We start from the raw sequence: 23,748 nt of genomic DNA on the forward strand, positions 1-23,748 counted from the left end.
GGATAAGTCCTAAATCCACCCAGGAGTGATTGACGAGCCCGTGTTTATGACAAGGCATGTGCTCTTGCGAAATTTCGGCAGCACAACCCCGTTGTTCTCCAATCGCATGCCTGAAAATGGTGCAATTGGAGAACAGATGGGCTATGCTGCTAAAACTATGCAGGAGCACATGCCTTTGTCATAAACACGGGCTTTGTCGGTCACCCCGAGGTTGTCCAATAAAGGGGCAATTCGAACCCAACACACCTCACATACGCCACATGTAAGGTGTGTTGGGCCGAAACGAGTGACGTCTAGGTTTTGTTTTATTAACACTACAATACACTATGAATAACTAGAACCATCATACATTATTACGTTGTTCAACTAATAAACCACCAATACAATATTATATACGAAATACATTGTCATGGGTGACAAATCATATAAAATGACCTTATTTCCGAGGGCATTGTTGGAACTTGCTAATCTGGGGGCAGCAAATTCCGACAACGAGGGAATGGAAAATGGTTTGATGCCGCTAAGCACAAAACGTTAGAGCCACATTGTTTTTCTCTGTCGTCCGCAATGTCATAGTGCGGGGGTATTTATAGGTAACTGAGGGACCGCTCGGCCCTGTCAAGGACAATTAGACCCTCAGTTACCTAGTTCATCCCCAGAATATTCCCTCTCGGAGGGTTACAGCGGGGTCATTACAGCATGCTTTACTATAGATGTGGCCCGACCCGCTCCGCCCACACGGCGGCCAACGGGCAGGGCCCTACAACATGGGCCGGATTGTACATGGGCCCCTTTTTACATCGAGGAAGGTCGAGACGTAGGGTCTTCGAAGTCCTGATCGTCCGTGCCCCGAAGCCTTTAAGGGTCTTTGGTTCGGCTCGCCGAGACGAAGGGAGATCTTGAGCCTTCGCTTGGGCGTCGTTCTTAAGCTTAGCTTGCGGGGCCTTCAGTCTTGTGTATGTTGATGTGACAGTCGTCAAGCGAGGGGGACGTGTTCGCCTTCGCCCCAACAGGCATAATAATCACCCTCGAAAATTATACATTTAAATTTTCTAAGAACCACTAAATGAACTAAAACAAGATAATTTAATTACATAATAAAATTCCGGTTGTGGGACATAACAAACTAAATAAGAATCATTTAATTCTAAAAATTGACTACTAGCAAACAATCCATGCATCTACAAAATTGTACTATAAAATAAGAATACTCACTTATCCGATGGCGCGGATCAGCGTGGCCGACGATGGGTGACGTAGGGGCGGACAGGGTCGGGACATGCGCGAGAGCCAGCGGGGGCGGGCGCCGGCAGCGTCGGGCACGGCCACCGGCGGGGTTGGCCGCGGGAGCCGACGAGGCGGGTGCCGGTGGCGTCGGGCGTGGGAGCCGACGAGGCGGGCTCCAACGGCGGACGTTCCCACAACGGCTCCGGTGAGGCGTGGCGACGGCGGCAGTGGCTCACTGTGAGTTGTGAGAATAAGAAATGAAATGGCGCGATCGGATGCCACTTGGCTTAAAATCACTTATATTCGACGGCTTGGAGACAAGCCGACGACTTCAATTATTTGATAGCCGTCGGAAATAACCTATACGTCTGAAGGCTGTTGGAAGCCGTCGGATATAACCATACGTCCCACGGTCGCCAAGGAAACCGTCGGATATAATTCGGCCGTCGGAGATTTCTCTGTTTCGCGTGGTTAATGGTGATAGCCCATGAATCATTGAAAAAAACTTTTAAAGAGAATTAGCATATAAAGATGGCATGTTTGAGATATTTAATTATGTTTTATTATTACAATGGTTCTTTAATCCTGCTGTAGGCCTATTACACGTGGGACGCTATATCCAAGAACTCATTATTAGAACTACGTCGTGGTAACCTTATCTTCTCTCTCTACGGAACACACACCGTGTCGTTCTAGCGTTCTCATCCTCCATCCGCTTGCTCCTGCTCCCTCGAGTCAAAGCAGTGGATATGGTGGCGCGAGCAGCGAGCTAGGGAGGCTAGGTAGCAGACTAGTGTCGCTATTAATCGTACCACGCCGCCGCCGGGAAATTGCCCTTCTCCGCCACTGCCACTGAAGCTATACTGTCGCAGAGAGAGCGCCCCACCACCCGCGGACCAGACATCTGCGATGACCACTCTGGCGACGGACACGGCGGCGTGGACACGGGAGGAGGACAAGGCGTTCGAGAACGCGGTGGCAGCCTCCGCGGCGCCGCCGGCCGACGGGCCGCCTGATGATGGCTGGTTCACGGCGCTGGTGGCGAGCGTGCCGGCGCGAACGGCGGAGGAGGTGCGGCGGCACTACGAGGCGCTGGTGGAGGACGTGGCCGCTATCGAGGCCGGCCGCATCCCGCTCCCGCGCTACGCTGGGGAGGAGTCGTCCGCGGCGACGCCCGAGGGCTCCGGTGCCGCCGGCCCCTCCACGCCCAAGGACGGAGGAGGAGGGAGCGGGCACCGACGCGAAGAACGGAAGGGCGGCGTCGGCGCTGACGCGGGGAAGAGTTGCTCTAAGGCCGAGCAGGAGCGGCGCAAGGGCGTGCCGTGGACGGAAGAGGAGCACAGGTTCGTACTCCGCTCCGTAGCATAAAAAAATTCCACGCGTTCTTGCCTTCAAATAAAGCTTGCATCTTTCATGCTAAAAACATGGATCGATCGATGATGCTGTTGTGTTGGTGCCTGGTGGCAGGTTGTTCTTGTTGGGTCTGGACAAGTTCGGCAAGGGCGACTGGCGGAGCATCTCGCGCAACTTCGTCATCTCGCGGACGCCGACGCAGGTGGCGAGCCACGCGCAGAAATACTTCATCCGCCTCAACTCGATGAACCGGGACAGGCGCCGCTCCAGCATCCACGACATCACCAGCGTGACCGCCGGCGAGGTGGCCACGGCCGGCGCGCCCATCACGGGCGGCGGCCCGACCGCGGCGGGGGCGATGCCGATGGGGCCGGGCGGCATGAAGCACCACCACCCGGTTCCGCCGATGGGCATGTACGGGCACGCGCCCATGGGCCACCCGGTCGCCGGGCACATGGTGGCGCCGGCGGCCGTCGGCACGCCGGTCATGTTCCCGCCGGGCCATCACTCGCCCTATGTCCTGCCGGTGGGATACCCGGCGCCACCGACCAAGATGCACCAGTGATCGTCTACGACCGGCATTTGCGCAGCTGCGCAGCTGCATCCCTTTGCTCGTTCTTTCTTGATTTCGTTGATGATCTTGTGTAGCCAAAGCTATCTATCCATCCTTTCCTCATCTCCCGGGTCTTTGTTTTTTGACGTAACATATAGATGACTTGAGCGAGTGCAGGGCAGGCAGGCGAATAATGAGTATCGCTACTTACAGGCTTAAGGAATGTGTAATTAGTAGCAGCCTTCCTGGGTGCAAATATTCATCATTTGTGCAACTGGGGACTGACAGAATCCCATTTCCCGGATGTAAATCGATTGTCTATAATATCTCATCTGTGCGAAATATGTGTTCATCACCTGTTTTGGTTTAGGATTGATTTGGTTCTACTTTTTTTCCTTCTCAAGCATCTCTGTTTCAGTTTAGGATTGATTTGGTTCTCCTTTTTTTTTTCCTTCTCAGGCATCTCTTTCAGTTTGAGTTTAGGATTGATTTGGTATTGTTTTAGTTTCAGTGCCCATCTATGGTTTTGGTATTCAGTTTAGTAAAATCATTTTGGGACCAGTGGACAGGCAAGTGCAGCACGCACGTGGACATCAAAAGAAAATTCATCTGTAAAGAACGAATTACAGTTGGCATGTTGTGTAAAAAAATGCTTGGAAAATTCTGTTAACCAGTGATAAATTGCCAACCTAGTCATCCATACAACTGAGAGTACTGTTAACAGCAGGACAACGCCATTATTTAGGTTGGACTCCTAATCCGATGGATAGTGGGCTCCATAACTACAAACTCTCGAGGCATAAGGCACAAAATGTTTACCGCCTTCGTCTTCCTCGTGTACTGGAGTGCATAGTATAATCTCAGCATGCTCCCGTTCTCCTCTTAGTGCTGATTTGGTGACCCGGGATACCGGGAGGATTGGAGGAGATTGAGGGGAAAATTAGTTAATTTTCCACTCAATCTCCTCCAATCCTCCCGGTATCCCCTTGTCACCAAATCAAACCTTAGAGCATCTCCAACAACGTGACCTATAAAAATGCCCTATAATTTGAAAATAAGTATATTTTATAGAATTTAGGGCACCAACAAAACACTCCGCTCCAACAGTAAAGCCCCAAATCTAGATTATAGGGCAGGCCACTACGGTGTAGTATATTTGAGTCACTTGAGAGGGTGCCCTATAATTTTTTGACAAAATTTTATGAAATGGGGCACTGTTGGAGTAGTTTTTCCTTTGTAGAGCCCTATATTTCAATTTGAGGCACTAGTTTGAGGCATTGTTGGAGATGCTCTTTGAAAGTCGCCTAGAGGGGGGGGTGAATAGGGCGAAACTGAAATTTACAAATATAAACACAACTACAAGCCGGGTTAGCGTTAGTAATAAAGAAACGAGTCCGGGAGAGAGGGCGCAAAACAAATCCCAAGCGAATAAGCAAGTGAGACACGAAGATTTGTTTTACCGAGGTTCGGTTCTTGCAAACCTACTCCCCGTTGAGGAGGCCACAAAGGCCGGGTCTCTTTCAACCCTTCCCTCTCTCAAACGATCCACGGATCGAGTGAGCTTTCTTTTCTTAATCACTTGGAACACAAAGTTCCCACAAGGACCACCACAAGTTTGGTGTCTCTTGCCTCAATTACAAGTGAGTTTGATCGCAATGAAGGAATCAAGAAAGCACGATTAAAAAGCCAAGCAACAAGAGCGACAAGTAACACACGGATCACTTCCTCTCTCAAGTCACTAATCACTAATGATCTCTTTTCTCAATTGTGAAACTTGGAGAGGTGGAGGCTTTGAATGTGTCTTGGAATGGAGTGCTAGCTCTTGTATTGAATGTTGAAGGTTGGAATGCTTGGATGAAGTGAATGGAGGTGGTTGGGGTTGTATTTATAGCCACCAACCACTTCCTAGCCGTTGGGCCATTCTGCCGAGCGCGGACGGTCCGCCCTCCTGGTGCGGACGGTCCGCCCCTGTAGATCAACGGCTGAAAATGCAACGGTCAGCAGTAACGGCTATATCAACGGCTATATTGCATTTAATGCGTCGTCAGATGTCAGACAGAGCCAGTCGCGGACGGTCCGGTCGTGCACCCCGGACGGTCCGCGAGGCCCCCTATAATTCATTTCTCCGAACCCGTTACCTTCGGGTTTTTCGGTTTCTTACCGACCGGACGGTCCGCGCCTAAGGCCGGACGGTCCGCGCGAGGGCTCGGACGGTCTTTGCTTTTCCTTCGGACAGTCCGTAATGGAAACTTGTATTTTTGCATTGGTTCTGTCCGAGAGTCATTCTAGTGTTGCGGACGGTCCGCCGCAAGGGCCCGGACGGTCCGCGCTTGGCCTGTTTTTCCAAAAAGCTTCTCCTGTCCGGAATAATCTACGGTATTCCGGACAGTCGATTTAGCATAGTTATAGATGAACTTTTGGCACCTGTAAAACATATAATCTAGAGCAAACTAGTTAGTCCAATTGTTTGTGTTGGGCGATTCAACCACCAAAACTATTTAGGAACTAGGTGTAAGCCTAATTCCCTTTCAATCTCCCCCTTTTTGGTGATTGATGCCAACACAAACCAAAGCAAATATGGAAGTGCATAATTGAACTAGTTTGCATAATATAAGTGCAAAGGTTGCTTGGAATTTAGCCAATATAAATACTTGCAAGATATGCATGGATTGTTTCTTTCTTATATAACATTTTGGACCACGCTTGCACCACATGTTTTGTTTTTGCAAACTCTTTTGTAAATCCTTTTCAAAGTTCTTTTGCAAATAGTCAAAGGCAAATGAATAAGATTTTGAGAAGCATTTTCAAGATTTGAAATTTTCTCCCCCTGTTTCAAATGCTTTTCCTTTAACTAAACAAAACTCCCCCTAAATGAGATCCTCCTCTTAGTGTTCAAGAGGGTTTTTGATATGTCATTTTGAAATACTACTTTCTCCCCCTTTTGAACACAATAGGATATCAATTGAAAAATATTCAACACTTAAGTTTTTGAAATTGGTGGTGGTGCGGTCCTTTTGCTTTGGGCTCTTACTTTCTCCCCCTTTGGCATGAATCGCCAAAAACGGAAGCATTAGAGCCCTCGAAGTGTTTCCTTCCCCTTGGGTCATAAATAAATGAGTTAAGATTATACCAAAGACGAAGTCCTTTTGCTTGGTGCTCATGATTTCTTCCCCTAGAATGGAGAGTTGCTTGGAGCGACGGCGAAGGATGAGTTACGTAGTGGAAGCCTTTGTCTTCGCCGAAGACTCTAATTCCCTTTCAATACACCTATGACTTGGTTTGAAATGGACTTGAAAACACATTAGTCATAGCATATGAAAGAGATACGATCAAAGGTATACAAATGAGCTATGGGTGCAAGTTAACAAAAGAAATTCCTAGAATCAAGAATATTTAGCTCATGCCTAAGTTTGTTAAAAGATTGTTCATCAAGAGGCTTGGTAAAGATATCGGCTAATTGATCTTTAGTATTAATGTATGAAATCTCGATATCTCCCTTTTGTTGGTGATCCCTAAGAAAATGATACCGAATGGCTATGTGCTTAGTGCGGCTATGCTCGACGGGATTGTCGGCCATTTTGATTGCACTCTCATTATCACATAGTAAAGGGACTTTGGTTAATTTGTAACCGTAGTCCCGCAGGGTTTGCCTCATCCAAAGCAATTGCGCGCAACAATGACCTGCGGCAATGTACTCGGCTTCGGCGGTGGAAAGAGCAACCGAATTTTGCTTCTTTGAAGCCCAAGACACCAAGGATCTTCCCAAGAACTGGCAAGTCCCTGATGTGCTCTTCCTATTGATTTTACACCCCGCCCAATCGGCATCCGAATATCCAATCAAATCAAATGTGGATCCCCTAGGATACCAAAGCCCAAACTTAGGAGTATAAGCCAAATATCTCAAGATTCGTTTTACGGCCGTAAGGTGTGATTCCTTAGGGTCGGATTGGAATCTTGCACACATGCAAACGGAAAGCATAATGTCCGGTCGAGATGCACATAAATAAAGCAATGAACCAATCATTGACCGGTATACCTTTTGATCCACGGACTTACCTCCCGTGTCGAGGTCGAGATGCCCATTAGTTCCCATGGGTGTCTTGATGGGTTTGGCATCCTTCATCCCAAACTTAGCAAGAATGTCTTGAATGTACTTCGTTTGGCTAATGAAGGTGCCCTCTTGGAGTTGCTTGACTTGGAATCCTAGAAAATACTTCAACTCCCCCATCATCGACATCTCGAATTTCTGTGTCATGATCCTACTAAACTCTTCACATGTAGACTCGTTAGTAGACCCAAATATAATATCATCAACATAAATTTGGCATACAAACAAGTCATTTTCAAGAGTTTTAGTAAAGAGTGTAGGATCGGCCTTGCCAACTTTGAAGCCATTAGCAATAAGGAAATCTCTTAGGCATTCATACCATGCTCTTGGGGCTTGCTTGAGCCCATAAAGCGCCTTAGAGAGCCTATAGACATGATTAGGATACTCACTGTCTTCAAAGCCGGGAGGTTGCTCAACATAGACCTCTTCCTTGATTGGTCCGTTGAGGAAGGCACTTTTCACGTCCATTTGATAGAGCTTAAAGCCATGGTAAGTAGCATAGGCCAATAATATGCGAATTGACTCAAGCCTAGCTACGGGTGCATAGGTTTCACCAAAATCCAAACCTTCGACTTGTGAATACCCTTTGGCCACGAGTCGAGCTTTGTTCCTTGTCACCACACCATGCTCATCTTGCTTGTTGCGGAAGACCCATTTGGTTCCTACAACATTTTGGTTAGGACGTGGAACTAAATGCCATACCTCGTTCCTCGTGAAATTGTTGAGCTCCTCTTGCATCGCCACCACCCAATCCGAATCTTGGAGAGCTTCCTCTACCCTGTGTGGCTCAATGGAGGAAACAAAAGAGTAATGTTCACAAAAATGAGCAACCCGAGATCGAGTAGTTACCCCCTTATGAATGTCGCCGAGGATGGTGTCGACGGGGTGATCTCGTTGGATTGCTTGGTGGACTCTTGGGTGTGGCGGTCTTGGTTCTTCCTCATCCTCCTTTTCTTGATCATTTGTATCTCCCCCTTGATCATTGCTATCATCTTGAGGTGGCTCGTCTTCTTGATTTTGCTCTTCATCATTTTGAGCCTCATCCTCATTTTGAGTTGGTGGAGATGCTTGCATGGAGGGGGATGGTTGATCTTGTGTACTTGGAGGCTCTTCGGATTCCTTAGGACACACATCCCCGATGGACATGTTCCTTAGCGCGATGCATGGAGCCTGTTCTTCACCTATCTCATCAAAATCAACTTGCTCTACTTGAGAGCCGTTAGTTTCATCAAACACAACGTCACAAGAGACTTCAACTAGTCCAGTGGACTTGTTAAAGACCCTATATGCCCTTGTGTTTGAATCATAACCAAGTAAAAAGCCTTCTACAGTTTTAGGAGCAAATTTAGATTTTCTACCTCTTTTAATAAGAATGAAGCATTTGCTACCAAACACTCTAAAATATGAAATGTTGGGCCTTTTACCGGTTAGGAGTTCATATGATGTCTTCTTGAGGATTCGGTGAAGATATAACCGGTTGATGGCGTAGCAGGCGGTGTTGACCGCTTCGGCCCAAAACTGGTCCGGTGTCTTGTATTCATCAAGCATGGTTCTTGCCATGTCCAATAGAGTTCGATTCTTCCTCTCCACTACACCGTTTTGTTGTGGCGTGTAGGGAGAAGAGAACTCATGCTTGATGCCCTCCTCCTCAAGGAAGCTTTCAATTTGAGAGTTCTTGAACTCCGTCCCATTGTCGCTTCTTATTTTCTTGATCCTTAAGCCGAACTCATTTTGAGCTCGTCTCAAGAATCCCTTTAAGGTCTCTTGGGTTTGAGATTTTTCCTGTAAAAAGAATACCCAAGTGAAGCGAGAATAATCATCCACAATTACGAGACAATACTTACTACCGCCGATGCTTATGTAAGCGATCGGGCCGAACAAATCCATGTGTAGGAGCTCCAGTGGCCTGTCAGTAGTCATTATGTTCTTGTGTGGATGATGAGTGCCAACTTGCTTCCCTGCTTGACATGCGCTACAAATCCTGTCTTTCTCAAAATGAACATTTGTTAGTCCTAAAATGTGTTCTCCCTTTAGAAGCTTGTGAAGATTCTTCATTCCAACATGGGCTAGTCGGCGGTGCCAAAGCCAACCCAAGTTAGTCTTAGCAACTAAGCAAGTGTCGAGTTCAGCTCTTTCAAAATCTACCAAGTATAGCTGACCCTCTAACACTCCCTTAAAAGCTATTGAATCGTCACTTCTTCTAAAGACAGTAACACCAGTATCAGTAAAAAGACAGTTGTAGCCCATTTTACATAATTGGGATACGGAAAGCAAATTGTAATCTAAAGAATCTACAAGAAAAACATTGGAAATAGTATGGTCAGGTGATATAGCAATTTTACCCAAACCTTTGACCAAACCTTGATTTCCATCCCCGAATGTGATAGCTCGTTGGGGATCTTGGTTTTTCTCATATGAGGAGAACATCTTTTTCTCCCCTGTCATATGGTTTGTGCACCCACTGTCGAGTATCCAACTTGAGCCCCCGGATGCATAAACCTACAAAACAAGTTTAGTTCTTTGTTTTAGGTACCCAAACGGTTTTGGGTCCTTTGGCATTAGATACAAGAACTTTGGGTACCCAAACACAAGTCTTGGAACCCTTGTGCTTGCCCCCAACAAATTTGGCAACTACCTTGCCGGATTTGCTAGTAAGCACATAAGATGCATCAAAAGTTTTAAATGAAATGGCATGATCATTTGATGCATTAGGAGTTTTCTTTCTAGGCAACTTGGCACGGGTTGGTTGCCTAGAGCTAGATGTCTCACCCTTATACATAAAAGCATGGTTAGGGCCAGAGTGAGACTTCCTAGAGTGAATTCTCCTAATTTTGCTCTCGGGATAACCGGCAGGGTACAAAATGTAACCCTCGTTATCCTGAGGCATGGGAGCCTTGCCCTTAACAAAGTTAGACAAATTTTTAGGTGGGGCATTAATTTTGACATTGTCTCCCCTTTGAAAGCCAATGCCGTCCTTAATGCCCGGGCGTCTCCCATTATAGAGCATGCTTCTAGCCAATTTAAATTTTTCATTTTCTAAGTCATGCTCTCTAATTTTAGCATTAAGTTGTGCTATGTGATCATTTTGTTTTTTAATTAAGGCAAGGTGATCATGGATAGCATCAACATTAACATCTCTACATCTAGTGCAAATGGACATATGCTCAATAGTAGATGTAGAGGGTTTGCAAGACTTTAATTCAATAACCTTAGCATGCAACAAATCATTCTTAGTTCTAAGGTCAGAAATAGTAGTATTGCAAACATCAAAATCCTTAGCCTTAGCAATTAATTTCTCATTCTCATTTCTAAGGCTAGCGATGGAAGCATTCAATTCATCAATCCTAGCAAGCAAGTCAACATCATCATTTCTAGGATCAATGCAAACATGAGAATCAACCTTAGCCAACAAATTAGCATTTTCATTTCTAAGGTTGTCTAAAATCTCATGGCAAGTGCTTAGCTCACTAGATAATTTTTCACATTTTTCTCTTTCTAGAGCATAAGCATTTTTAACCTTAACATGTTTCTTGTTTTCCTTGATTAGGAAGTCCTCTTGGGAGTCCAAGAGATCGTCCTTTTCATGGATAGCACTAATTAGCTCATTTAATTTTTCTTTTTGTTCCATGTTAAGGTTGGCAAAAAGAATACGCAAGTTATCCTCCTCATTTTTATCATCCTCATCACTAGATGTTTCATATTTAGTGGAGGACTTTGATTTTACCTTCTTTTTGCCGTCCTTGGCCATGAGGCACTTGTGGCCGACGTTGGGGAAGAGGAGGCCTTTGGTGACGGCGATGTTGGCGGCGTCCTCGTCGTCGGAGGAGTCGCTTGAGCTTTCGTCGGAGTCCCACTCCCGACAAACATGGGCATCGCCGCCCTTCTTCTTGTAGTACTTCTTCTTCTCCTTCCTTTTGCCCCTCTTGTCGTTGTCCCTGTCACTGTCACTTGATAATGGACATTTAGCAATAAAGTGACCGGGCTTACCACATTTGTAGCAAACCTTCTTGGAACGAGATTTGTAGTCCTTCCCCTTCCGTTGCTTGAGGATTTGCCGGAAGCTTTTGATGATTAGGGCCATCTCCTCGTTGTCGAGCTTGGAGGCGTCAATTGGTTGTCTACTTGGTGTAGACTCCTCCTTCTTCTCCTCCGTTGCCTTGAAGGCCACGGGTTGCGCCTCGGATGTGGAAGGCTCATCAAGCTCGTTGATCTTCTTGGAGCCCTTAATCATGCATTCAAAACTAACAAAATTCCCGATGACTTCCTCGGGGGTCATTTGTGTATATCTAGGATTGCCACGAATTAATTGTACTTGAGTAGGGTTAAGGAAAATAAGGGCTCTCAGAATAACCTTAACCACTTCGTGGTCATCCCATTTTGTGCTCCCGAGGTTGCGCACTTGGTTCACCAAGGTCTTGAGCCGGTTGTACATGTCTTGTGGCTCCTCCCCTTGGCGAAGACGGAAGCGACCGAGCTCCCCCTCGATCGTTTCCCGCTTGGTGATCTTGGTGAGTTCATCACCCTCATGCGCCGTCTTGAGTAGGTCCCAAATCTCCTTGGCGTTCTTCAACCCTTGTATTTTGTTGTATTCCTCCTTGCTTAAAGAGGCAAGGAGAATGGTTGTGGCTTGGGAGTTGAAGTGCTCGATTTGGGCCACTTCGTCCGTGTCGTAGTCCTCATCCCCTACGGATGGTACCTGTACACCATACTCAACAACATCCCATAATCTTTGTGGAGAGAGATTAGATGAAATTGCATTAAATTACTCCACATAGCATAATCTTCACCATTAAAAGTTGGTGGTTTGCCTAATGGGACGGAAAGTAAAGGTGTATGTTTAGGAACGCGAGGGTAGCGTAGGGGGATCTTACTATACTTCTTACGCTCTTGGCGTTTAGAAGTGACGGACGCCGCGTCGGAGCCGGAGGTGGAGGTCGATGAAGTGTCGGTCTCGTAGAAGACCACCTTCCTCATCCTTTTGTGCTTGTCCCCACTCCGATGCGGCTTGTGAGAAGATTTTTCCTTCTTCTCCTTATGGTGAGAAGAGGAAGATCTTTTCTCCTTCCGCTTGGAGAATTTCTTCTTCTTCTCTCTTCTCTTGGTGCGGGACTCTTCTGATGAAGATGAAGTGCTCCCTTGGCTTGTAGTGGGCTTGTCGTCGCCGGTCTCCATCTCCTTCTTGGCGTGATCTCCCGACATCACTTCGAGCGGTTAGGCTCTAATGAAGCACCGGGCTCTGATACCAATTGAAAGTCGCCTAGAGGGGGGGGTGAATAGGGCGAAACTGAAATTTACAAATATAAACACAACTACAAGCCGGGTTAGCGTTAGTAATAAAGAAACGAGTCCGGGAGAGAGGGCGCAAAACAAATCCCAAGCGAATAAGCAAGTGAGACACGAAGATTTGTTTTACCGAGGTTCGGTTCTTGCAAACCTACTCCCCGTTGAGGAGGCCACAAAGGCCGGGTCTCTTTCAACCCTTCCCTCTCTCAAACGATCCACGGATCGAGTGAGCTTTCTTTTCTTAATCACTTGGAACACAAAGTTCCCACAAGGACCACCACAAGTTTGGTGTCTCTTGCCTCAATTACAAGTGAGTTTGATCGCAATGAAGGAATCAAGAAAGCACGATTAAAAAGCCAAGCAACAAGAGCGACAAGTAACACACGGATCACTTCCTCTCTCAAGTCACTAATCACTAATGATCTCTTTTCTCAATTGTGAAACTTGGAGAGGTGGAGGCTTTGAATGTGTCTTGGAATGGAGTGCTAGCTCTTGTATTGAATGTTGAAGGTTGGAATGCTTGGATGAAGTGAATGGAGGTGGTTGGGGTTGTATTTATAGCCACCAACCACTTCCTAGCCGTTGGGCCATTCTGCCGAGCGCGGACGGTCCGCCCTCCTGGTGCGGACGGTCCGCCCCTGTAGATCAACGGCTGAAAATGCAACGGTCAGCAGTAACGGCTATATCAACGGCTATATTGCATTTAATGCGTCGTCAGATGTCAGACAGAGCCAGTCGCGGACGGTCCGGTCGTGCACCCCGGACGGTCCGCGAGGCCCCCTATAATTCATTTCTCCGAACCCGTTACCTTCGGGTTTTTCGGTTTCTTACCGACCGGACGGTCCGCGCCTAAGGCCGGACGGTCCGCGCGAGGGCTCGGACGGTCTTTGCTTTTCCTTCGGACAGTCCGTAATGGAAACTTGTATTTTTGCATTGGTTCTGTCCGAGAGTCATTCTAGTGTTGCGGACGGTCCGCCGCAAGGGCCCGGACGGTCCGCGCTTGGCCTGTTTTTCCAAAAAGCTTCTCCTGTCCGGAATAATCTACGGTATTCCGGACAGTCGATTTAGCATAGTTATAGATGAACTTTTGGCACCTGTAAAACATATAATCTAGAGCAAACTAGTTAGTCCAATTGTTTGTGTTGGGCGATTCAACCACCAAAACTATTTAGGAACTAGGTGTAAGCCTAATTCCCTTTCACTCTTACTATTACTTTTCACATCCTCGTACTACACTTCAAATATAGACTTTATAGGGCTAGTTTGGAAATTTAAATCACTTTCGATATTTTTGGGAATTGAGGGGAAAATTAGCTTAATTTTCACCTCAATCATCGAGAATTTCGAAGGGCATTTAAGTTTTCAAACTAGTCCTTAAATTAAAGACTTCTGCCAGTTTCTTTTTCAATCGAGGTTTTCCGTTATATAAGCTGAGGCCATGCTCAGATCGTGTATATGACCGTGTAAAACACTGTTTTCAGTGGCGGACCTAGGATTTGACTACATGGTATGCGATGCAAAAAATGTCTTATGCATTTTGGTAAACCATTTATAATTCGGTAAAACAATATTTTAATTCGGTAAAACCATATATAGTACAACGACATATCTTGATACAAATTGTTCAAATGAAATACAAATACTTTAAGATATAGATATAGAAGATACTTACAATATTACTTGTTGATCCTCGCTTTCTCAATGACATGAATGTCTCAATTATATCATTTTCATGAACTTGGAAGAAAATATCTCGCTCAATAAATGTGAGTAGACAATCATCCAAAATAGTACTCCCTCCATCCCAAAAAATAAGGCGCACATATTTTTAGAAAAGTCAACATTGTAAAACTTAAACCAACAATTCAACAAAAAACATATATTTTTAGTGTGTGCATGTTACATACTTAAATTTGTAATTTAAAAATACTTTAATATGATGCTTAATTTGTATTTTTATGTCATATTTTAAAAGAAATTAATGGTCAAAGTTTCACTTTAAAGACTTTTCCAAAAAAAATATATGCCTTATTTTTTGGGATAGAGGGGGTATCACCTAGCTTATTTCGTGATTTTGATTTCACTATAACCAATGCAGAAAATACCCTTTCAACACTACCAATTTAAGAAGCAAGTACACCATATCATACACTTTGTGCCTTTTTGTTTCAACAAGCTTAACCGAGAGATCAACAATGTTGTCTAGACCTTGGAAGTGTTCATCTTGTTGCATGCATAATATAATTATCAAGTTGCAATTCTAGTTGTAGCAAATTGTTGTTGGAGAAGTCGTTAGGATAAAATTCAGCCAATCTACGTACCTTTTGTGCATCAAAAGAAGCAAAGGAGTGGGAAGGACTAAAGGCTGACATACAAGAGAGTAGATCCATGTTAATCTCATCAAATCGCTTATCAAGCTCTTGACTAATTTGATCAATGACACCAATGTATACTTCTCTTCCAAAATGATCACCATTTTTTGGTTTTGGGCACGGGCATACCTTGCTGATTTTCCATAAGGCACATAAGCACCATCCTTAGTAGGAACTTCGACACCATGTGTAATACAAAGAAGTGGACCTCAACTACTGCATTTCGCTCTTTGCCACATTAATAAGTGAGATTGCATTAAGAATATATTGATCCCTTCTTTGGAAACACTCAGATATCTCATTTGTGTATCCAAAAATAACATACATTAAGTGCAAAAAGAAAAGAAACTCAAAGGGTTCAAATGCTCCAAGCACGAAATGAATCTTCGTCCAATCATCCTTATGTGCAATATCAGCACCAAGATCAATGAGCACATCCTGGATTGAGGAATACATAGTGATGATGCTACCTATAGTTTTGTAATGCGAGCCCCACCGAGTGTCACCAGGCCTAGGCAAACCCATCTCGTGATTTAATCCACTCCCTGATTCAAGCTCACCACACTAGTGATTTCTTAACATTCTCAAGCCTAGCATTTCGAAGCATACCATGATGCTTGCAAGAAACCCCAACAATGTTCAACAAGATAGATACTTGATCAAAAAGTCTTGCAATGAGTATTTCCCTTGGCAACAACTACAAGAACTAGTCGGAGTTGATGGGCAAAGCAATAAATATAATAAGCACAAGGAGATTCTTGCATTATTAATGTTTTTAGCCCTTTAATATCCCCCTTTCATATTGCTAGCACCATCATAACCTTGACCTCTAATCTGAGTCGTACTCAATCCATGACTAATAAGAAAACCTTCGATTGCTTCCTTAAGTGATAAAGAAGTAGTATCATCTACATGAACTACTCCAATGAAATGCTCACATGGCCTTCCAAGTTTATCAACATAACACAAGCATACAACTAGTTGTTTTTTATGTGATATGTCACTTGATTCATTGGCTAAAATTGCATAGGGCTCATCTCCAAGTTCCTCAATTATTTTTTTCTAGTTTATATGGCACAAAAATGAATAATTTGCTTTTGTATCTTTGGGCTAGTCAAAGTGCAATTACCTGGTGCATTGTTTAAGACATGATGTGAAGCCTCTCTAACGAATATTATGTGCCTAAGTAAGCTTAGAATATGTCTCTCGAATAAGATGATTGGATTAGTCTTATATAAAGGAAGTAACAAAGGTTCAATGGTTTTTTTAGATTTTGTATAGGCAATAATAAAGATGACACACCCTATAGATTTCACTAACATGTACCATTCAAGGACATAAATAGTGACTCGATTAAATTTGCTTCAACATAATCTCGCCTAACAGATATTTTTGATTCAAAATCACATTGAATACCTACATGATTTAAAAAATAACAAGTGTAGATTTACTCTATCGATAGTTTTAGTAGCCAAAATTATTATATGTGCAGTAATTTTAAATGTGAGTATATAAACACATGTAGATAAAGACAATTGACTATTAATAAACACTTTTAAAAAAATAATAAAATGTATGCTATCAATAAGTAGATTAAAATATTCAAGAATTTTTTTCTATAAATATAAAATAAAATAAAAGTACTTAAGTCAATATAATTAGCCATATTAATAATAACTGAACTTAACATTTACATATCATCAGTAATATGCAAACAGTAAAATTAATAAAAATGTCATTATCCATAAAGCTTATATTTAAAAGTTTAAATAATACACTTCATTTGTAATATTAAAATTTATATAAGTGTCAATAGATTTGTATAATTTAGGTAATGTACATACCTAATTAATATACCCCCAATTAATATGGGGTCTCTTCAGATGTCTTTAGGTGGTTAATTGAAAAACATACAACTCTATATATGACTTCTTCATATATATTATCTATTAACTGCATTAATAATCCATAGACTTAGGGTTATATCATACAGTCTTTTAGAACATGTACAACCCTAAGACCATGGTGTGGTTTTTAAGTAAAAGACACAACTAAGACACATGTTGATACAATGGATGTTTATAAATCTTATGTCTTATTCAATGAAAATTATAAGACATGACTCATTTTGTGGAGAGGAAAGTGTAGCCCAGCCTTAAAAAAGCTTTGGTAAACAACTACTTCGTCTTTTTCGGGAAGAGGAACAATGCTCTCCTCACCGGGCCTCACTATGGAAACATCGTGAAGATATTTACCTTTCATAGCTTCAATATGACCTCTCTTAACAGTTGATTTCCCAAAGTTGACATGGCTTGGTCTCCAAGGTCGTTCTTTGGCGTCATCAGCATCACAATCAAAATCAAATTCCTCGTTATCCTCAGAGTCATCCGACAGTCCAGCCAATATCTCGTCAGTGATCTTCGCAGTGTTGCTTAACTCCATGGCCTCGTAAAATCTAGCAAGCGCAAGCTATTCACTCTTGCTACCCTCGGCCATCTTAACTCAAACTAAAAACAACCAAAGCTACAACAAGTGTAACTCTCAATGGCTCAAAGCAAAAACAACTGAATGACACGATAAATATTTTACGATGTTCATTCTATTTATATGCAAACTACCACTGCAGAGTGGCCCCCACATTTCAAATTTTGCTGTTTAGCGACGGAAAAGTTTTTTTTGGACCTTCGGTCCAAGGCCTTCGTTTATTTTGCAGTCTGAGTTCGTTGCGAGAAAACGAACTAATACTGCGAGGGGATACTGTTGGGGGCCTTCGTCTTTCGAAGGTCCTAAAAAACACAGTTAACCACTATTTCCCGATACATCTCTAATTATTGCAGGTGCTTCGGCAGTGCCACCTTCGGAATAAATCAAGAAAAGGATGAAGGCATTAGCTTTGTCATAATAATACGGGAAGACGAAGACAGGAGCCAAACAAGGTCGGGAGAAGATGTTCGCAAGATCATGTTGTCAAGATGATAAAGATAGAAGACAATACTACCCTTGTGTCATTTGTAAATCATATTTGCAAGCTTTATGGACATACCTGTAATTTCATGCAAAGTTGTACCTCTCCCTATAAATAGATGAACAATATCATGCATAGATTCACCTTTTCGGGGAGGAGGAAGAAGACTCCATTTTCTCAGCTTCTGAAACATATTCGAGCTCTCATTCGTAATTCGTGTAAAGCCGAAGGCATGCTTGTAATGTTTATCACACTACAAGGAATGTAATTTGAGATGAATATGCAGATAAGTTAGACTTGTTCTTTATTATCTGCACTTTCTATTCTGGTTAGAGATGTACAAGTTCTTTGTTCGTTTCCTTCTTCCTTCATATGACCTTCGAAGAAAGGTTAAATGAAGAAACATGCAACGTACTAATTCATGTTGACTTATTTGACATCCCGAAGGGTTCAAAAATAAGTGTCCATCACTACCTTTGTCCTTGAATCTTTATCCCGAAAAGATAATACCTTCAAGGACGAAGGCCTCTACTGTTTAACATTGTGTTGTCTTGTTTTGGTTCTATACAACAACGAAAACAAGTAACCAAATGACATAACAGTATAACTAATGGGAGAGATATAAAAAGAGTTTCATGGGAGAGTATATAGATTTATGAAGATGAAACTTTATATATACGATTAACTAGTTTAAATCTAATGTGGCAGTATTGAAAACAGTGCATTGAAACTCATCATTAAGAATGGCCTTAGAATTGTACATGACCTAATAGAGAGAAGACATCATGGAATCATGAATAGACTCCTTTAATTTGAAACGCAAGAACACAAAGCATATCAATAGAAAGAATATAGAAATTTCGTATAAATACAGTGGCAATTAAAACAGATGATCTGAAAACTTAATTAGAAATTTTAGAGGAATGATCGTTCGGATAAATCGTAGGCCAAATTTATGAATTTTACAGATTTGAATGTGTTGACGCCTTTTCGGAGCGCCAAATACTCAAGAAGAACCGGCGGCGGTGCTCTCTGGTCAGGCGCGGACGGTCCGCGGCCCTAGGGCCGGACGGTCCGCGACTTGGCGCAGGGGCTAGGTTTTCCTGCCTGACGGCCGACGGTCCGCGCCCTGGGGCCGGACGGTCCGCGCGTGTGCAGGGGCGGCGGAAGATCGCGGCGGCGGCCTGAATCTCGCTCCCGGGAGGGACCCCGTCGGGGAGGAGATCCTAGGGGTTGTCTAGGCTCGGGCCGGCCGACCTAGACTCCTCCAATCGGCGTAGAGTCGAAGAGAGGCGAAGAATTTGGGGATCGAGAGGCTAACTAGAACTAGACTAGAACTACTCCTAATTGTACTGGAAAATAAATGCGAATAGAAGTTGTATTGATTCGATGTTCATCACAAATCGGCCGTAGGCCTCTCTTTTTATAGAGGAGGGGGGCTGGACCCTTTACACGACCGGACTCCGAGCTAATTCCGCGGATATAGCTAAAAAACATAGCACAAAACTCGGAACCCTAATCTATTCTGCGCGTGCGCGGACCGTCCGGCCCACAGGCGCGGACCATCCGCACCTCATTTGGTGCTCAACATATGCCCCTGCCTTTTGGTGGAGCTGAGCAAACCAAAGCAAATAACTCGATGAGATTACATCGGTTCTCTTAGGCATCTTACCACATACTAGGATGGTACTGTTTGAGGAAACGCCCATTCAAAGCCTTAGGTAAATCCTTGCCTTGTAATGTTGTAGCAAATAGGCGTTGCCAGACATCACTTGTTTTACTTTATAAGGACCTCCCAGCTTGGCGACCATTTCCCGAACTTCCGTTCTTTATTCCTTAGAGGCAGAATAGTCTTCCACACCAGGTCCCCTACTTGAAATGATTTTGCTTTGACCTTTTGTTGTAGGCCCTGGCTACCATGATCTTGTCCTTTTCTATTGCTCCCAAAGCTATCATCCTCTTGTCGGTCACCTCATCAATATTATCCATCATTGAATATAATAATCAGTAGCATTTAAATCATTTTGTCTGGCGAACCTGACAGCATTCAAACTTATCTCCACAGGCAACACTGCTTCCTGCCCATAGACAAGCTCAAAAGGAGACACTTGAGTAGCCCTATGTTTAGATATCCTATGAGCCCATAAAGCTTCAGATAAAATCTTATGCCAATGTTTAGGATTATCAGATATCTTCTTTTATCAAATTAATCAATGTCCTATTACTAGACTCGGCCTGTCCATTGGCCTGAGCATAATATGGAGATGAATTAAGCAGCTTAATTCTGTATAATTCAGCAAATTCACGTACCTCCTTTGACATAAAAGAAGTACCTTGATCTGTAGTTAAGGTCTGGGAATGCCGAATCTATGAATAATATGCTCAGTTATAAACTCAATTACCTCCTTGTGTGTCATGTTCTTTAGAGCAACGGCTTCAGTCCATTTGGTGAAGTAGTCAGTGGCAACTAACACAAACCGATGCCCCTTTGATGATGAAGGAGAATTTCTCCAATAAAGTCTAATCCCCATCCTCTGTACGGCCAAGGCTTGATGATAGGATGTAATTCGGCTGCAGGGACTAACTGTAGGTCGCCGAATTTTTGACACACTTGGCAACCCTTGTAGTACTTGAAACAATCAGCTATCATACTAGGCCAATAAAACCAGACCTTCGCAACAACCACTTCATCTTTGGAGCTGATTGATGAGTACCACAAATTCTTCATGTACTTCGGCCATGGCTAATATAGCATCATCTGGGCCCAAGCACTTAAGCAGGATATCATTGACGTTCGGCGGTAAAGTTCATCACTCATCAAAACATACTTGAAAGCTGTTCGCCGAATGTTCTTATCTGTCCTTATTGGGATTTCGTAGAGTTTAAGTATAGGTGTCCTCCAATCACTTGCATCGGCCTCATTGTCGGCCGAATTGATCAAAAGAACATTCTGGTAACCCCGGACGGTCCGGCGTCATCACGCGGACGGTCCGCGACCTGGGAATTTGGCTTTGCACCGTTATCAGATTTTCAGTTTTGTGAAACTTTCCTCTCTTTATCCGATAACCTGATGCATCTGTGCCAAATCGTTAGCTCTATGATTCTCAACTCTAGAGATATGCCGAATACTGAATTCGTCAAAAGAATGAATTATGCTCCAACATTTCTCAAGGTAACTATTTAGAGTACCTCAAAACATTGATATTCTTCTAACACTTGTTGGACAATCAGCTGAGAATCACCAAATACCTTCACATGTTTTACTCCCATACCATTTAAAAGTTCTAAGCGAATAGGAGGGCCTCATATTCAGCTTGATTATTAGTGCAATAAGTTTTCAATCGGCTAGAGAAGTCAAAGGAGACATTACTTGGTGAAACAAGCACAATGCCAATTCCTTGCCTTCATTGCAAACCGATCCATCAAAATATAAAGTCCAAGGAGTAATAGTGAGGTATGACATGTCTAGTTCATGAATATCATTAACCCGATGTTCTACAATGAAATCCGCTATGACTTGGCCTTTCATAGATTTCAATGGTTCATAGTCCAAGTCATATTCTACGAGTGCATAAGCCCCTTACCAATTCTACCACTCATAATTGGGTTATGCAACATGTATTTGATCACATCGGCTTGACCAGAAACAGTGCAATGACTAGACAGTAAATAACATCTACATTTGGTGCATGCAAAAAACAAGCATAAGCATAACTTTTCAATAAAAGTTGACCTTGTTTCAGCATCCACCAACCTTCGGCTTAGATATGTCACCACAGCTCCTTCCCCTCGGTTTCTTGTGTCAGAACAGCCCAATGACCTTATCCTCAGCTGCAATGTATAATCGGAATGGTACTCCTGCTCGTGGTGCTTTTAATACGGGAGCCGAAGATAAGTATTTTTTGATGAGATCAAATGCTTCTTGTTGTTCTGCCCCCAAGCGAATTCGGCATCATTCTTAAGCGAAGAATAGGGTGAACGCATCAATCTTCCCGGCTAGTTAGAAATAAACCTTCGTAAATAATTCACCTTGCGAGAAACCTCTGTACCTCGACCTTACAGGACGGAGGTCCCACATTCCGAATAGACTTGATTCGGTTAGGGTCTATTCTATACCATGTTCATGTATGATAAATCCTAAAAACTTACCAGCCGACACTCCAAAAGCACATTTACGTGGGTTCATTTTCAAACCATACTGACGCATTTATCAAAGGCTCTGCGCAAATCAGCTATAGAAAACTAAACCAGACCGATTTGACTACAATATCATCAATGTAAATTCCACATGGTTTTCCTAACAATTCATGGAAGATCCAAAATCATAGCCCTCTGATAAGTAGCACCAGCATTTTTCAGACCAAATGTCATGACAACCCACTCAAATAAACCAATGAAGCCTGGACATATAAAGGCCGTTTTAGACGCATCTTCTTCGGCCACGAAAATCTGATTATATCCGGCATTACCATCAAGGAAGCAATAATTCTATTTCCTGATGCATTATTGATTAATGTGTCGGCTATGGGCATGGGATATTCGTCTTTAGGAGTTGCTCTATTAAATTGCGAAAATCAATGCATACTCTAAGTTTACCTGACTCCTTCTTCGCTCCACGGCACAATATTGGAGACCCACTCTGCGTATCTGCAAGGTCTGATAAAATCAGCTTCTAGCAGCCGGTGGATTTCGTCCTTGATGCGTGGGAGAAGATCTGGACGAAATGTTCTAGCTCTTTGCTTGAAAGGTCTGAAACCAGATTTAATAGGCAGCCGATGCTCTACGATCTCTCGGCTTAATCCAGGCATTTCAGTATAATTCCAAGCAAAGCAATCTGAATGTTCCTTCAATAGACCGATCATCTCATCTCTAGGATCGGTCTCCAGGGTCTTGTTTACAAAAGTCGGCCTTGAGTTTTACCATCTCCTATGTCAATCCTCCTCCAAAGGATCGGCCAATGTAAACCCCTGTCCTAGTTTATCAAGATCTCTGAATCCTCTATTATTTTCCCACAGAGGAATTAGAAGATCTTTGTGTGACGTCGGACTCTCCGGTCTCGGGGACCGGATCATCCGTAATACTGTCCTTTTGCTGTGATGTATGTTCGGTCTTAAGTCCGAACCCTTTTGTGAAAGACCAGAACCATCTGGCCTGGAAACCGAACTGTCCGTGGCCAGAGACTCATGAGTTTTGTGTGTATCATCATTTAAACTTTATTTAGTATTTAGCCGATTCTCCATCGGCTCTAGCATTACAGGAATGAAACCTTTCTTATCTATACTTATGAATTGATAATCAGAAAAATCTACTCCTGTGAGACATTAGCAGTCTCATAAGTCCAGAGTACAGGGGCATCGGCCACAGACGATGCAGGCCGATACATCAGCATACTTGTTCTATGTCATTCGCCTACCTATTGTATTAGCATTTGATGTAATGTAGAAGGTATACATTGATTGGCTGAAATCCAATCTCTGCCTAGAATAAAACTGTAATTTCCTTCTACATCAGCGACGAAGAAAATGCAGCGCAAGGGTCTTAGTCCCGATGGTTAATTCACACGGACGGTGACTCCCCTGGCTTTGATCGAAACTTATCAGTTCCAACACCGCTGAGGGTCATGTTGGTCTTGACAAGTTCGTCATCTTGTTTACCTAATTTTCTGTATAATGAATAAGGCATTAGATTTACAGCCACCCCTCCGTCTATACCAACATCTTAGCAATCGGTATCCATCAATGTGACCGCGCACGAAGAGCGGCTTTTAAATGATTTACCGATTCCTTTGGTTTAGTAAAGGCGGCTTCTTTAGGACCAAAATCAAACTGGGCAACAACAGGTTCATCGTCGCCGATGATAGTACAATCGGGCAGAAAATGTATAATAT

At 43.5% G+C, this 23,748-nt stretch overlaps 1 protein-coding gene across 1 annotated transcript; it reads left to right on the forward strand.

Annotated features, from left to right (window-relative positions):
- Window positions 1-1,847: 1,847 nt before the first annotated feature.
- LOC118475680 (transcription factor MYBS1-like) lies at window positions 1,848-3,488 on the forward strand. Its single transcript, XM_035963924.1, has 2 exons — window positions 1,848-2,570; window positions 2,695-3,488. Exons 1-2 carry the CDS (start codon window positions 2,137-2,139, stop codon window positions 3,143-3,145), a joined length of 885 nt encoding a protein of 294 aa, XP_035819817.1. The 5' UTR covers window positions 1,848-2,136; the 3' UTR covers window positions 3,146-3,488.
- Window positions 3,489-23,748: the final 20,260 nt, after the last annotated feature.

The sequence above is a fragment of the Zea mays genome, unplaced genomic scaffold (assembly GCF_902167145.1).
Source record: "Zea mays cultivar B73 unplaced genomic scaffold, Zm-B73-REFERENCE-NAM-5.0 scaffold_554, whole genome shotgun sequence".
Taxonomy (NCBI): Eukaryota; Viridiplantae; Streptophyta; class Magnoliopsida; order Poales; family Poaceae; genus Zea; species Zea mays.